This window comes from Saccopteryx leptura, chromosome 11 (genome assembly GCF_036850995.1).
Source record: "Saccopteryx leptura isolate mSacLep1 chromosome 11, mSacLep1_pri_phased_curated, whole genome shotgun sequence".
Taxonomy (NCBI): Eukaryota; Metazoa; Chordata; class Mammalia; order Chiroptera; family Emballonuridae; genus Saccopteryx; species Saccopteryx leptura.
Window position 1 is genome coordinate 19,447,132 of NC_089513.1, and position 15,287 is coordinate 19,462,418.

General features: G+C 38.6%; 1 protein-coding gene across 3 annotated transcripts in view; it reads right to left on the reverse strand.

Annotated features, from left to right (window-relative positions):
* The window catches only part of SMAD4 (SMAD family member 4), a 65,421-nt gene that overhangs the window by 37,870 nt on the left and 12,264 nt on the right, over window positions 1–15,287 (reverse strand). For all 3 annotated transcript variants that reach the window (XM_066353430.1, XM_066353431.1, XM_066353433.1), the window contains exon 2: window positions 466–843. In XM_066353430.1, coding sequence (XP_066209527.1) covers window positions 466–714 — 249 coding nt within the window. In that variant the 5' untranslated portion in view covers window positions 715–843. The remainder of the gene's footprint in view (window positions 1–465; window positions 844–15,287) is intronic.

The window sequence follows — 15,287 nt, forward strand, 5'->3', positions numbered from 1 at the left end:
CACTGAGCCAACCGGCCAGGGCTTCTCCCTTTTATTTTTAATGTTCCAAATTTTCTACATTTAACTTTTTATTCAGAACATTAAACAATTTTTAAAATATATCTTTATTTTATGGAATACATATTCTTCCATATATTCTCACAAAGAATATTGGTACAGGACGTACATTATATAAAGAGGTGGAGCAAGGGTTAAATTATCCCAAAGAAATAAGAGGAAATATAAAAACAATTATTTTAATCTGTCACTATAGAAGATACAATTCTAGTACAAGACTAACCTGGGTGGGGAAGACTGAAGAGGGTCTAGGGGGAATAAATGGTGATGGAAGGAGACTTGACTTGGGTTAGTGAGCACAAAATACAGTGTACAGATGATGTGTTATAAAATTGTACACCTGAAATCTATAATTTTATTAACCAATGTCACCCCAATAAATTCAATAAAAAAAGAAAAAAGGCTAACCTGAAGTCTTCCATCCAATGTTCTCTGTATGGTAACACATTTGCTAGGATGAGCTCCATTGGTAGTGATGGCTGTTATTAAAGAATCCAATTCATCTTTTTTCTCTTTCAGTTTCTTTACCAAACTTTCAATTGCTCTTTTTGCAAATGTTTCACTCTCTCCACCTTGTCTATGGCACATCAAACTATGTACAATGCTCAGACAGGCATCGTTACTTGTTGGTGTGTTTGTAATAGACATATTGTCCATTTGTTAAAGTATTTCTTTTGAATCAAATATGTCTCCAACTTCCAGAGCAATTTTGATCGTTTGGAGGCAGTGAAAAACACTGGCTAACGTGGCAAGGAAAATTGTTAGACATGTGGTATTCAGGATAACCTTAAAAAGAGAGAGAGAGAGAAACAAATATTAGAACACATTTTACAAAGTTGATTCAATTACTTGGGAAAAGATGGAAATGTTCCAGTTAGGTCAAAGACTCAATGCACATAATAGAATTTGGTGCTTAGATGTTTAAATAAATTAAAATGTTGCTGTTTTTGGCATTTCAAAAATATTAAAGTTAGGCCTTCCTGTTATTATAGAGGCATGCTCAGTCAAGCCTTGTTGGCTGTATTACTCACCCTAAAGCAAAATCTTAGAAATTTTAAAAAGAAATACTTACAAAGACCAGCACTTTCAAATCAAATATTCTTGATTAGCAACTACTTATAGTTAATCCTAATAGTCTACAACTAACACGCATGAAAAATGAACTATCATCTAGTACCAAATGCCTTTTATCTGTTAACACCCATCTTTGTTAAAATAGACTACTGACAATAAAAACATAAATAATAATTTTTAAATGGGCAAAGGATTCTAATACTCATATAGAGAAAGACAAATACCATACGATTTCACTTATATGTGGAATCTAATAAAGAAATAAAATAGAAATAGACTTACAAATACAGAAAACAGACTGACAGCTGTCAAAGGGAAAGAATGCTGGTGAAAAATGTAAAGGGATCAAGAAAAGTAAAACTCTCAGACACAGACAACAGTATGATGATCACCAGAGGAAAAGGGTGGGGTGAAGGGGAAGAAGGTAAAGAAGGAGTAAATGGTGATGGAAGGAGACTTGACTTGAGATAGTGAATACACAATACAGTATACAGATGATGTATTATAGAACTGTCTACTTGGAACCTATATAATTTTGTTAACCAATGTCATGATCAATAAATTCAATTAAAAAAATTTAAAAACAGATATATAATAAGTATTAGCAAGGGAGTAGAGAAATGAAACCTACATACATTGATTGCTAGTGGGACTACACAACGGTGCAGTCACTTTTGGGAAATTGTCTGACAATTCCTCAAATTCCCAGAAATCCCACCCAAGGTTACTGAAAACCTGTACATAAATATTTATAGCAGCATCATTCCTAATAGCCAAAATGTAAATACAACCCAAATGTCCACCTCCTGTATAAATATAAATGTGTAAATGATATAGTATTGTTGTTCAACCATAAAAAGGAATTAAGTTTTGATACATGCTACAACATAGATGAACCTGGAAAACATACTAAGTGAAAGAAGCCAGTCAAAAAAAAAAAAAAGCCACATATTATATAATCCCATTTATATGAAATGTCCAGAATAGGCAAATCCATAAAAACAAAAAGTAGAGCCTGACTAGGTGGTGGCGCAGTAGATAAAGCATCAGCCTGAGATGCTGAGGACCCAGGTTCAAAACCCCTTGAGCACAGGCTCATCCAGTTTGAGAGAAGGTTCACCAGTTTGAGCGTGGGATCAGAGACATGACCCCATGTCACTGGCTTGAGCCCAAAGGTCGCTGGATTGAGCAAGGGGTCACTTGGGTCAGCTGGAGCCCTCTGGTCAAGGCACATATGAGAAAGCAATTAATGAACAACTAAGGTGTCGCAACTATGGGTAGATGCTTCTCATCTCTCTCCCTTTCTATGTCTCTTGCTCTTAAAAAAAAAAAGTAGATTAGTGGTTGCCAGAGGCTGGGGCGGAAGTGAAATGAGGAGTGACTACTAATAAGTATGGAGTTTCTTTTGGGGGTAATGAAAATGTTCTAAAATTGACAGATATGATAGTTGCACAACTGTTACTATAGTGAAAACCACTGAAGTGTACACTTTAAAAGGATTAGTTTTATAGTATGTGAATTATATCTCAATAGGTTATTTTTTAAGGCCACTGAATTCCACAAAAGATTTAACCTGTAAAAGCAACAGAGTAAATTATTTTCAAAACAAATTAAAATATAGAAATTGAATATTAATGAAGAACCATTCAATATATACAAAATTAGAGTAATTTATCTGACCTCAAGAACCCACATGGAATAAGAAAAGGCCATCAATCTAAGAATAAATGAGAGAAAGCAGCAGTGGAGGCTGTACTTTGTATGTTGGGTTGTTTTTGTTTGTTAATGCTGCTGCATTCCATGCTTATTTTGCTTTTCTTTTGCTATTTACTTTAATCTTTACAAATCCACCTCCCACCAACAAATAAATAAAACTAACTCATCATTGTTCCTGTATGTGCCCTGACTGGGGATCGAACCAGCAACCTCGGCACTTTGGAACGATGCTCTAGCTATCCGGCCAAGGCTATCTTTGTCATTTCAATCAGTTTCCTCCTTTCTACTCTCCCTGGCACTTGCTGCAGCCTGGAGCATCCTTAGAATTTATATCAATCACTTGCTTTTAACATGTGTTCCCTGTTATTGTTATCTGTTTTACATAAATGCCTGTCTTCTCAACTAATTATAAACCCCATGCAGAGAAGCAGTTTTTCTTAAATCTTTAAATACTTAGCACATATATACATTCATAAATACATGTTTGAAGGTACACTTTCCATATAACCAAAAATTACCTTACATGGGCGTTTTTAGAGTCTAGAGTTTTGGATTAGAATCTTAGCCTTCACACTAAGTAACTGGACAAATAAAGGTATTTGAACCTGAATTAAAAGAAGAGTACATAGAATTCAAATGAGAAATTCTAAAGTGCCTAGCGTGTAAGGTTGAGTAAAAAGCAGCTATTATCCAAATACTAAAATGTTTATTGTTTTTTGGTTTGGGGATTTTTTTTTTTTTTTTAACAGAGACAAAGTCAGAGAGAGGGACAGCTAGGGACAGACAGGAAGGGAGAGAAATGAAAAGCATCAAGTCTTCAATGCGGCACCTTTGTTGTCCAACAATTGCCTTCTCATATGTGCCTTGACCGAGGGGTTAGAGCAGAGCAAGTGACCCCTTGCTCAAGCCAGCAACCTTGGGCTTCAGGCCAGTGACTTTTGGGCTTAAGCCAGCGACCATGGGGTCATGTCTATAATCCCGTGCTCAAGCCAGCAACCCTGTGCTCAAGCTGGTGAGTCCACACTCACCACGGGGCTTCAAACCTGGGTCCTTCGTGTCCTAGTCCAAAACTCTATCCACTGTGCCACTGCCTGGTCAGGCTAAAACGTTTATTTTAATTATTAAAAAAAAGACTTTCTTAAAAAGTATCCATTTTTCTGCACTTTCTCCTATTAAAAATTGTCAAAGAAAATTTAGGAGGGCAGGGCTGAGGTAAACCACTCATCCAAGAACTCACAACTCAAAGGCATACAGAAACAAGTAGGCAAACTTTGTAAGTGAATAAAATGTGCCAGGTAAAGAAAAAGTACAGAGAGGAGTTCAAGTGCATACCTACCTAGATGGTAGCCACTACGCACTTATGGCGAGAATGATATTTCAGAATGCTCGACCAAAGCTGCCAGATTTTCAATAGGCATTTGTGTGTGAAATCTCAGTTTTAAGTATTGGCCATTTATTTGTGGAAAAGGAGAGGAAAGAAGAGGGAGAGAGAGAGAGAGAGAGAAACTACTGTATATGCCAAACAAAACACACCTTTAACTAAAATCTGGCCCAAGAGTAGCATCAGTTTGAAAGCTCTGAATACCAACTCATAACAATTTTAATTTCTAGACTGAAAGTTCTAGAGGATAGTGATTGCTCTTGTCTTATTCATCATTATACACCCAATTCCTAGGACATGTAAGTACTCCTTATTATCAAATGAATGCATTTCTGCTTGTGCTTTCAGATCCTTTCTCATGCTACTTCTTCTGCATAAAACATTCAGTTCCATTTTATCCACTTGTTAAGTCCTAGCCATTCATCAAGTGCTGGTTTAACTGTCTCATTTTTTCTAAGACCATTCCCTAACATACCATATCCTCTCCCCTGATTCTGGAGAATTACTTCCCTGGTCTGTTTACTCTGTTTCCTATATGTTACTGGACCCATTCCTCAAATTTAAAATACACCCTAATTAAAACAACACATTATATTATACTTATTTGGATCTGTCTCACACTCTGTTGCCAAAAATCTAGAAGTTCAAGAAAATAGCAACACTTTCTCATCTTAAAAATTCCTGGCCCACCTGACCAGGCGGTGGTACAGTGGATAGAGCGTCGGACTGAGACGCGGAGGGCCCGAGTTCAAGACTCTGAGGTCACCAGCCTTGAGTGTGAGCTCATCTGGTTTGAGCAAGGCTCACCAGCTGAGTCCAAGGTCGCTGGCTTGAGCAAGGGGTCACTCAGTCTGCTATAGCCCCCCCCCCCCCATCAAGGCACATATGAGAAAGCAATCAATGAACAACTAAGGTGCTGCAACTAAGAATTGATGTTTCTCATCTCTCTCCCTTCCTGTCTGTCTTCCTATCTGTCCCTCTCTCTGACTCTGTCTCTGTCACAAAAATAAAAATTCACCGACACCATGCTGTTCCTCACATATATACGATATATACCAGGCAAATTTGTGCACTGACGATAGCTTTTTATTCTATAGCATTTCCTTGCAACAAATTTCAAAGAGTACAAGCATTTGGTTGTTGAACTCATTTTCTGATAAAACATTCCTAAAGATTTGTACCAACTTATAATATAATTATAATGTTTGAGCATAACTGTTTCACCATAATCTCACTATCAAATGTTATTATTTCTAAAATTTAAGCTATCTTTGGACCTAATGGTGTCTCAAAAACTGTTTTAATTATACACATCTTTGAAAACTCATGAAAATATTCTGGCTTTCTTAAACAGAGCTTTTTCTTAAATGTTTGTCTTTGCTGTGGTCCTATGACCACAAGTGCCTAAAACATTAAAAAGTTCATTGTATAAAAAATAATAGCAGGGGCCCTGGCCAGTTGGCTCAGTGTTAGAGCGTCGGCCTGGCATGCGGGAGTCCCAGGTTCGATTCCCAGCCAGGGCACACAGGAGAAGCGCCCATCTGCTTCTCCACCTCTCCCCCTCTCCTTCCTCTCTGTCTCTCTCTTCCCCTCCTGCAGCTGAGGCTCCAGTGGAGCAAAGTTTGCCCGGGCGCTGAGGATGGCTCTGTGGCCTCTGCCTCAGGCGCTAGAATGGCTCTGATTGAGGCAGAGCGACGCCCCAGATGGGCAGAGCATCACCCCCTGGTGGGCATGTCGGGTGCATGCGGGAGTCTGTCTGACTGCCTCCCCGTTTCCAACTTCAGAAAAATACAAAAAATAATAATAATAATAATAATAACAGCAGGGGTGTACAGATGTTTTCCTACATTAAACTGCTCTACATTATAATTTTTTTATATTGGCCTTGGCCAGCTGGCTCAATAAACAGAGTGTTGGCCTGGTGTATGGACATCCCAGGTACGATTCCTGGTCAGGGCACACAAGAGAAGCAACCATTTGCTTCTTTTCTCCTATCTCTCTCCCTCCTGGAGCCACTGATTAGTTCGAGCATTGGCCTCAGGCACTGAGGATAGCTCCATTGGTCCAAAAGCAGCAGCCTCAGGTGCTAACAGTAGCCGGAGTTGCTGGGTAGGTCCAGGTAGGGGTGAAATGTGGAACTCTATCTCCCTCTCTCCCCTCCTCTCACTTAAAAAAAACAAATAAATATAAATAAAATAAAGACTGGTGTGTAATGATAAGTAGACAAGGGCACTAGACTGCTATAAATAAAATTATATGTTCTAAGTAAAGCTCTAGCAGTGTGACTGAAGCAAGTTAACATCTCTTTCAAGTCTCTCATCTATAAAATAGAAACAATGTATGTCTTGCCAACTTGACAGACTTGCTAGTATCAAATGCAACAGTGTACTATAAAAGCAATCTGGACCCACAAACTGACCAATCCAAAAAACATTTTATCTACTATGTGCAAATCACTACAGATACAAAATTAGCACATACAGTAATGGGAAAGTGGTTCTCAACTCTATCAGACCAAGATCCTATTTTGTAACAAATACTTTCCATCATCCTGTTGGCTATCTTGAAACAATTCTAAGCTATTTACATATTTAAAAGATTTTTTAACAATGCCCTGATTGTTACTTAAGGAGAAAAAAATTAATATATAATAAATGCCCTGGCCTGTTGGTTCAGTGGTAGAGTGTAGGCCCGGCATGTGGATATCCTGGGTTTGATTCTCAGTCAGGGGCACACAGGAGAAGTGACCATCTGCTTCTTCACCCCTCCCCCTCCCTCTCTCTTTTCTCCTCCCATAGCCACTGCTCAACTGGTTCGGGCAAGCTGGCCTCGGGCACAGAGGATGACTCCCTGGCCTCCACCTCAGGCACTAAAAAATGGCTCGGTTGCTGAGCAATGGACAACAGCCCCAGATGGTCAGAGCATCATCCCCTAGTGCAGTGGTCCCCAACCCCTGGGCCGCGGACCAGTACCAGTCCATCCATTTGGTACCGGTCCACAGAGAAAGAATAAATAACTTACATTATTTCCATTTTATTTATATTTAAGTCTAAACGATGTTTTATTTTTTTAAAATGACCAGATTCCCTCTGTTACATCCGTCTAAGACTCACTCTTGACACTTGTCTCGGTCACGTGATACATTCATCCATCCCACCCTAAAGGCCGGTCCGTGAAAATATTTTCTGACATTAAACTGGTCCGTGGCCCAAAAAAGGTTGGGAACCACTGCCCTAGTGGGCTTGCCAGGTGGATCCCGGTTGGGATGCATGCAGGAGTCTCTCTCTCTCTGCCTCCCCTCCTCTCATTAAAATAAATAATAATAACAATAATATATATTAAAGTATGTATTTTAATAAATATGCTCTGGCATATCAACAAATTTGGAAAATAATTATAGAAGCTTGCAATAATATGTAGAATCATCAGAAATATGACAGCTACAAATTCAAACCTTCTAATACAGGTGTGTTGTTTAGGCAACTCAAATAGCACAATGGCTACTGCAGTTGATGACATGGGTTTTCCAAAATCGCAAACTCCTGATAAAATTTCCAAACAAAACAACTTCAATTAAGAAACCAAATTAAGAGAAACTTCATTTCTGAAAAATTGAGTAAATAGTGAAATGGAGTTGGGTTCTAGGCTAATTATGTTTCCTCCTACGTGAATTTCCGGGCAGTTGAAGGTGTTGTGGAATACAAGATAATTCTTCAAAGTTCCTCCCACTAATTTCCACAACATCTCTTAAGGAGTAGTACTGACTCCATTGAGAACCACTAATCTAGAAGATCTAAACATATTACACTAATAGACACAAAAAGAGGTTGGTGTTAATGTGATTTAGAACTATAAATGAGAAAGCATGGAAAGGCCACAGGTAAACTAAATCTTAGCATGATGTATCAGTCAGGTTCTGCTGCAGCGACAACCAACCCCAAAATATTAATAGCTTAAATCATAAATGTATTTTCTTTTCTTCTTTTAAATAGGTGTATTTTCTACATAAACTGGAAGCCTGTTCATTGTTATCGCTCAGGGATTAGGCTAACAAAGACTCCATCTCTACACATGTCCTTAAGTGGCAAGAAAGAGAGAGGATAACTCATGTTCTGTCTTCTAAAGCAGTGGTCCCCAACCCCCGGGCCGCGGACCAGTACCGGTCCATGGGCCATTTGGTATCGGTCCACAGAGAAAGAATAAATAACATGAAACGTTGTCAGAATAACAAATTTAAATACAGCCTGAATAATGAGGACATGCTTGTTCCTCCTTTAATTTAACCCAATAAATATTGTAAGTTCAACAATTATATTTAAAAATACCACAGTTTTTACACCAGTCGCATAATTTTATTTTGTGCATTTATCCATCCCACCCTAAAGGCCAGTCCATGAAAATATTTTCTAACATTAAACCGGTCCGTGGCCCAAAATAAGTTGGGGACCACTGTTCTAAAGGCTGACCACTCCTTCTGCTCATATATGATTGGCCTTGACAGTGGTTCTCAACCAGAACAACTTTCTCCCTCAGGGGACATTTGGCAATGCCTAGAGATGTTTTTAATTTATACAACTGGAATGGGGAAATGGAAGGCAGAGCACTGGCATCTAGTGGGTAAAGGCCAGGGCTACTGTAAAACATCCTACAATGCACAGGACAGTCCTCCACAATAAAAAATTATCCAGCCAAAAATGTCAGTAGTGCCAAGACTGAGAAACCCTGGACCATGCCTAATTTCAAGGTGGGGGAGGGAGATAGAGAAGTACAATATTATTATGTGCCAGAGAGAGCCATTGGATTATTGATGGAATAGAATAGTACCAATGACTACCACATGTGAATAAAAATGTGCCAGGCTAAATGAAAATCACAGGGATAAGCAGAAGCAGAAGAGTGCGTATGTTTTGTCTATAGTAATTAATGATAGGAGAGAAGGAGAAAAATAACAACCCTAGACATCCATAAGAAAAAATTCTATAGTGAGAGGATGGAAAATAGCTTTGGAAAATTAAATAGAAAAGTAGTTAAAAGACAGAAATCAAGAGTGATAGGGCCTAGATTACAGGCATGGGCAATGAATCAAAAGGGGGACCACTGAAATATTTCTACATTGAACAGACCAGATATTTTAATCAACTAAGTATAAGGGATGAAAAGAAGAGAGAGTCAAAAGATGACCCATTTCCTAGATAAATAGAATGATGACAGAATAAAGTTTAAGAGTTTAACTATGCAGTTTTAAAGAGCTCCATAGAGAAGCCTGTCTGAAAGTCGCTAACATTCAAGTCACTGTAACAGACCAATCGCATGGTGACAGTGGTAATGGTAGGTAGAAAGTCAGCAAAAGAGACAAAGATTTGTTTTTTTATCTATCTACCTATTTTGTGTTTTCTGTCCAGCCTTGTTTTATTCATAAGCTGTCACCTCATGTCGACCATAGGTCGAACAGCAACTCCATGGACTACACAAAGCCAGATGAACCCAACTAAGTTACTTTCTAAAAATAAAAAGGCTGAGGGCTGGCCTGAAGGGCTCTCATGGAATTCACAAACTTTAGTTACTGAATGTTGGTATGTTTTTAATTCTCAGATGTCTGTTTACTTTTGAATTATTGGCTGTATTATATATGAAACATATATTTTCTACAAATTATAGGTATTTTGATTAATGATCAATAAGCTATTAATATGGAAATATTTGAGAAAAGTATTTAACATGAAAAAAGAAAGACCTGGCCTGGTGAAATATCACTAGGAAGAAATTCTAATCATAGGCTTTACAAGCAGGGGGCAAAGGGTGTGTGTACACTTAGTTCAACAGCCTATAGCACAAGTTACAGCCTAGGTTCTAAAAAGAGGAACATCTGAGAGCTGAGGTTCATCACACTGAGGGCAGATGGAAGAGAACCTCCAAAAACAAAAGATTATACACACAAGTATTAATGATTATAAAAACCTGAGATAGGGAAATGGCGCCGTGAGCAGCGCGTCCGACAGATCTCCCCAAAATCACAACAAATTTATCAACTAGAAACAGAAAAATTTATCCTCGGAGCATTCCGGAGTTCCACACAAACTGAAAGCGAAAGGACTGTTTTCACTTGAATCTGAGAGACGAGGGTGTGGAGGAAGCTAAGTATCGCAGAGACCTTCATTCAAGCCGCGGAGGGATTGCGCCTGTGGTGAGTTGGCCCACACTCGGGAGCGGAGAGCAGCCGCCGGCGTGCGCCTGGTCCGGTTGCAGAGCGAGCACCGCTAACGTTCCCAGCAGCCGCGCACTGCGAGTGAGAGTCCCCAGCCACCGGTGCCCGAAGCACCCCATTCGTGCGCGTGCCCTGGGCATCCTACGCGCCCAGAGCGCCCTACTGGCCCGCACACCCAGGGTGCCCCATTATCCTGCGCACGGTGCGCCCCAGCCGCGGGGCGAGCGGGAGAGGCGCTAGGGCGGTCTTCCCTACTTGGGAGATTCTCTCCGTGGGCGGGGTACCTCACCCAGCCATTCAAGCTAACAATCAAGCGTTGGGGAAGGGGCGCGCAGGCAGCCTGAAATACCTTCGGGAGCACAGCTGCGGACCCAATCACTGAAATTAGCTTAACCCATGAAATCTGCGCATCCACGGGCTCTAATTGATAAGATCTCTCTCAGTTCAGCGATCCAAGACAAGAGGCGTGATATTTTTTAGTGCCTCTCACTAAAGGGGCGGGGGCAACTTCTGATTGATAGAGCCTCCATATTCAGGGATAAATGCTAACAAGAGGGACTTGGCAGATAATAAGATCTATACTACACTAGTCGCAAGCAGAGACTAGTGCCTCTTCTTCCCAGCCAAAACAGGCTACAAAGTGTGGAAAGCCTGGGTTGAGTGGTCCAACTGAATGCTAGGCGCTGAACAGTCACCTTGACAACAATTGACTCCCACCCCCGCCTGATTACACTGGAGGCTCAAACTGCCAGAGCCTTTCCCAAAGCCTTGCGCTGAGTGCGGATAGAGTGAGGATTTCCTAGCTCTTTGAGCCTCTTACTCCCCAGGCAGAAGCAGTAGCAGCCTTATAGCTGGATCACCAGGCTGCTAATTCAGGAAGGGGGGACTAGGAGAGAGACTCCAGGAAAGCAAACTCTCTCATCGTTGGACCCTGCAAACGCCAACAAGCCTTGACTACCAGCAAGACTAAAGCCAATTATATGACATTGCCATAGAATCCCATCAACTGTAAATCCCTACCTAAGTGTGACACAGGGGCAGAGCCTGGGGTACAGAGTCACCGACCAGGAAGAGGGAGAGAAAAGAAAAAGGAAGAAGTTAACCTCTCAAAATCAAGAAAAATCCACAGACTTTACAACTTGTTCCACTAATTTTTTTTGTTGTTGTTGTTTGTTTCTTCTATCTTATTGCCTTTATTATTATTATTTCTATTTCCTCCACCTCGGTCCTTCTATTCTCTGCCCATCTTATGCTTCCCTTTTCTTGAACTACACTTCCCATGAATGTTACATTTTATTTCTTTTCTTCATCCTCATCCTCCTTTAAGGTTATACTCCAAAACACTTAACTCTCACTCTCTCCTCTTTTGTTTTTTTTTGTTTTGCTTTATTTTGTTTTTTTCTCTTCCTTTTTTTTTCTTCCTTCGTTTTTCTCTTTTTCTTATTTTTTCCTTTCTATTCGTTTTTTCTTTTCTCGTTTTACTTTTCCTCCCATTTAATCCTCAATCACGAACAAATTAGTTAATTTGGGACTCAAGGGGTTTTCTTTGGTTTTATTTTTCTTTTTCGCTTTTGTTTTTTTTGTTTGTTTGTTTGTTTATTTTTGTGGCATTTTGGGTACTTTTTACGTTGCTTTTTAACTCACTAGCATTTCTCCCAACCCAAGGTCTCCATTGTATTTAGTCTTCGCTCCACTTAATACACCAGATTTTTACTTAATATTTTTAATTTTTTCTTCTTTATTATTCTTTTTTTCTCTCCTTTTTTCTGGTTCCCTCTTATCCCTCTCATTATCTCTCTTAGTTGACCATCACTTACAAGCAAATCATCTTATGCTTGTCTAAGATTTTCTTCCTTTTTTTTTCTTTTTCTTTTTTTTTTGCATTTAGTAGGTCCCTACTCCCTTTTTTTGCCCCTTGAACTCTTCACCCCAAATCAGGCCCTCCATTATAGGCAGATTTTGTTCCATTTAGCATAATATAATTCACAGGTCATCACGATATTTCCCTGAGGAGGGGAGAGGAGAGAAAGAGAAGAAAGAAAAAAGGGGGAAATAATAAATTATTACTGTTTTTTTTTGTGGGGTGTTTTAGCTTTTTTTTTTTTTTACTTTTTATTCTTTATTAATTCTAATTAGTGCTATCAACAAGACAACCCCCAGATGCCAATAAGAAAGAGGAAATCGAATATTATGGATACAAAAGAAAGAGAGGTAACACAAATAGATGTGGAAAAATCTATGCAGAAAAGATTTAACATATTGGAAGCCTTGGAGCTAAATGACAGAGAATTTAAAATAGAAATCTTAAAAATACTCAGAGATATACAAGAAAACACAGAAAAGAAATTTAGGGAGATCAGAAAACAACTCAATGAACACAAAGAATATATTTCCAAGGAAATTGAAACTATAAAAACAAATCAAACAGAAATGAAAAACTCAATTCACGAGCTGAAAAACGAGGTAACAAGCTTAGCTAACAGAACAGCCCAGATAGAAGATAGGATTAGTGAAATAGAAGACAAACAACTTGAGGCACAACAGAGAGAAGAAGAAAGAGACTCAAAAATAATAAAAAACGAGAAAGCTCTACAGGAATTGTCTGACTCCATCAGAAAGAATAACATAAGAATAATAGGTATTTCAGAGGGAGAAGAGAAAGAAAATGGAATGGAGAATATACTCAAACAAATAATAGACGAGAACTTCCCAAGCCTGTGGAAAGAACTAAAGCCTCAAATTCAAGAAGCAAACAGAACACCGAGTTTTCTTAACCCCAACAAACCCACTCCAAGGCACATCATAATAAAGATGACACAAACCAATGACAACGAAAAAATTCTCAAGGCAGCCAGGGAAAAGAAGTGTACAACATATAAAGGAAGGCCTATTAGATTATCATCAGATTTCTCAGCAGAAACTCTACAAGCTAGAAGAGAGTGGACCCCAATATTTAAAGCCCTGAAAGAGAGGAACTTTCAGCCAAGAATACTATACCCATCAAAGCTATCCTTCAAGTACAAAGGAGATATAAAAACATTCACAAATACAGAAAAGATGAGAGAATTTATCAGCAGAAAGCCCCCACTCCAGGAAATACTAAAGGGGGTTTTCCAACCAGATTCAAAGAACAAAAGAAAACAACACCACAAGTAACAGCTCCACCAAGAACACAATAAAACCAAACTTAAACTGTGACAACAAAGGAAAAAAAGGGGGGAGAGGATGGAGATTAACAGTAGCAAAGGATGATGAAGTGCAGAAATACTCATAAGATAGGGTACTACAATGAATATGGTAGGTACCTTTTTCATTACTTAATGGTAACCACCCTTGAAAAAACCACCACAAAAACACTTGACTTAAAAAAGGTAGCAACAGAGGAAAGAAGTATGGAACACAAACAAACAAAAACAAATGATAGAAAAACAAAAGAGAAGAATCAAACAAGATACAAAACTAACAGAAAGCAATTTATAAAATGGCAGTAGGGAACCCACAAGTGTCAATAATTACACTAAATGTAAATGGATTAAACTTACCAATAAAAAGACACAGAGTAGCAGAATGGATTAAAAAAGAAAATCCAACTATATGCTGCCTACAAGAAACACATCTAAGCAACAAGGATAAAAACAAATTCAAAGTGAAAGGCTGGAAAACAATACTCCAACCAAACAACACCCAAAAAAAAGCAGGTGTAGCAATACTCATATCTAATAATGCTGACTACAAGACAGAAAAAGTATTCAGAGACAAAAATGGTCATTTCATAATGATTAAGGGGAAGTTGAATCAAGAAGACATAACAATCCTTAATATATATGCACCAAACCAAGGAGCACCAAAATATATAAGACAGCTACTTATTGACCTTAAAACAAAAACTAACAAAAATACAATCATACTTGGAGACCTCAATACACCGCTGACGGCTCTAGATCGGTCATCCAAACAGAGAATCAATAAAGATATAGTGGCCTTAAACGAAATACTAGAACACCTGGATATGATAGACATCTATAGGACACTTCATCCCAAAGCGACAGAGTATACATTTTTCTCTAGTGTACATGGAACATTCTCAAGAATTGACCATATGTTGGGCCACAAAGACAATATCAGCAAATTTAGAAAAATTGAAATTGTACCAAGCATATTTTCTGATCATAAAGCCTTGAAACTAGAATTCAACTGCAAAAAAGAGGGGGAAAAACCCACAAAAATGTGGAAACTAAACAACATACTTCTAAAAAATGAATGGGTCAAAGAAGAAATAAGCGCAGAGATCAAAAGATATATACAGACAAATGAAAATGAAAATACGACATATCAGAATCTCTGGGATGCAGCAAAAGCAGTAATAAGAGGAAAGTTCATATCACTTCAGGCCTATATGAACAAACAAGAGAGAGCCGAAGTAAACCGCTTAACTTCACACCTTAAGGAACTAGAAAAAGAAGAACAAAGACAACCTAAAACCAGCCGAAGAAAGGAGATAATAAAAATCAGAGCAGAAATAAATGAAATAGAGAACAGAAAAACTATAGAAAAAATCAATAAAACAAGGAGCTGGTTCTTTGAAAAGATCAACAAAATTGACAAACCCTTGGCAAAACTCACCAAGGAAAAAAGGCACAGGACTCAAATAAATAAAATCCAAAATGAAAGAGGAGAGATCACCACAGACATCATAGATATACAAAGAATTATTGTAGAATACTATGAAAAATTATATGCCACCAAATACAACAATCTAGAAGAAATGGATAAATTCCTAGAACAATACAACCTTCCTAGACTGAGTCATGAAGAAGCAGAAAGCCTAAACAGACCAATCAGCAGGGAGGAAAT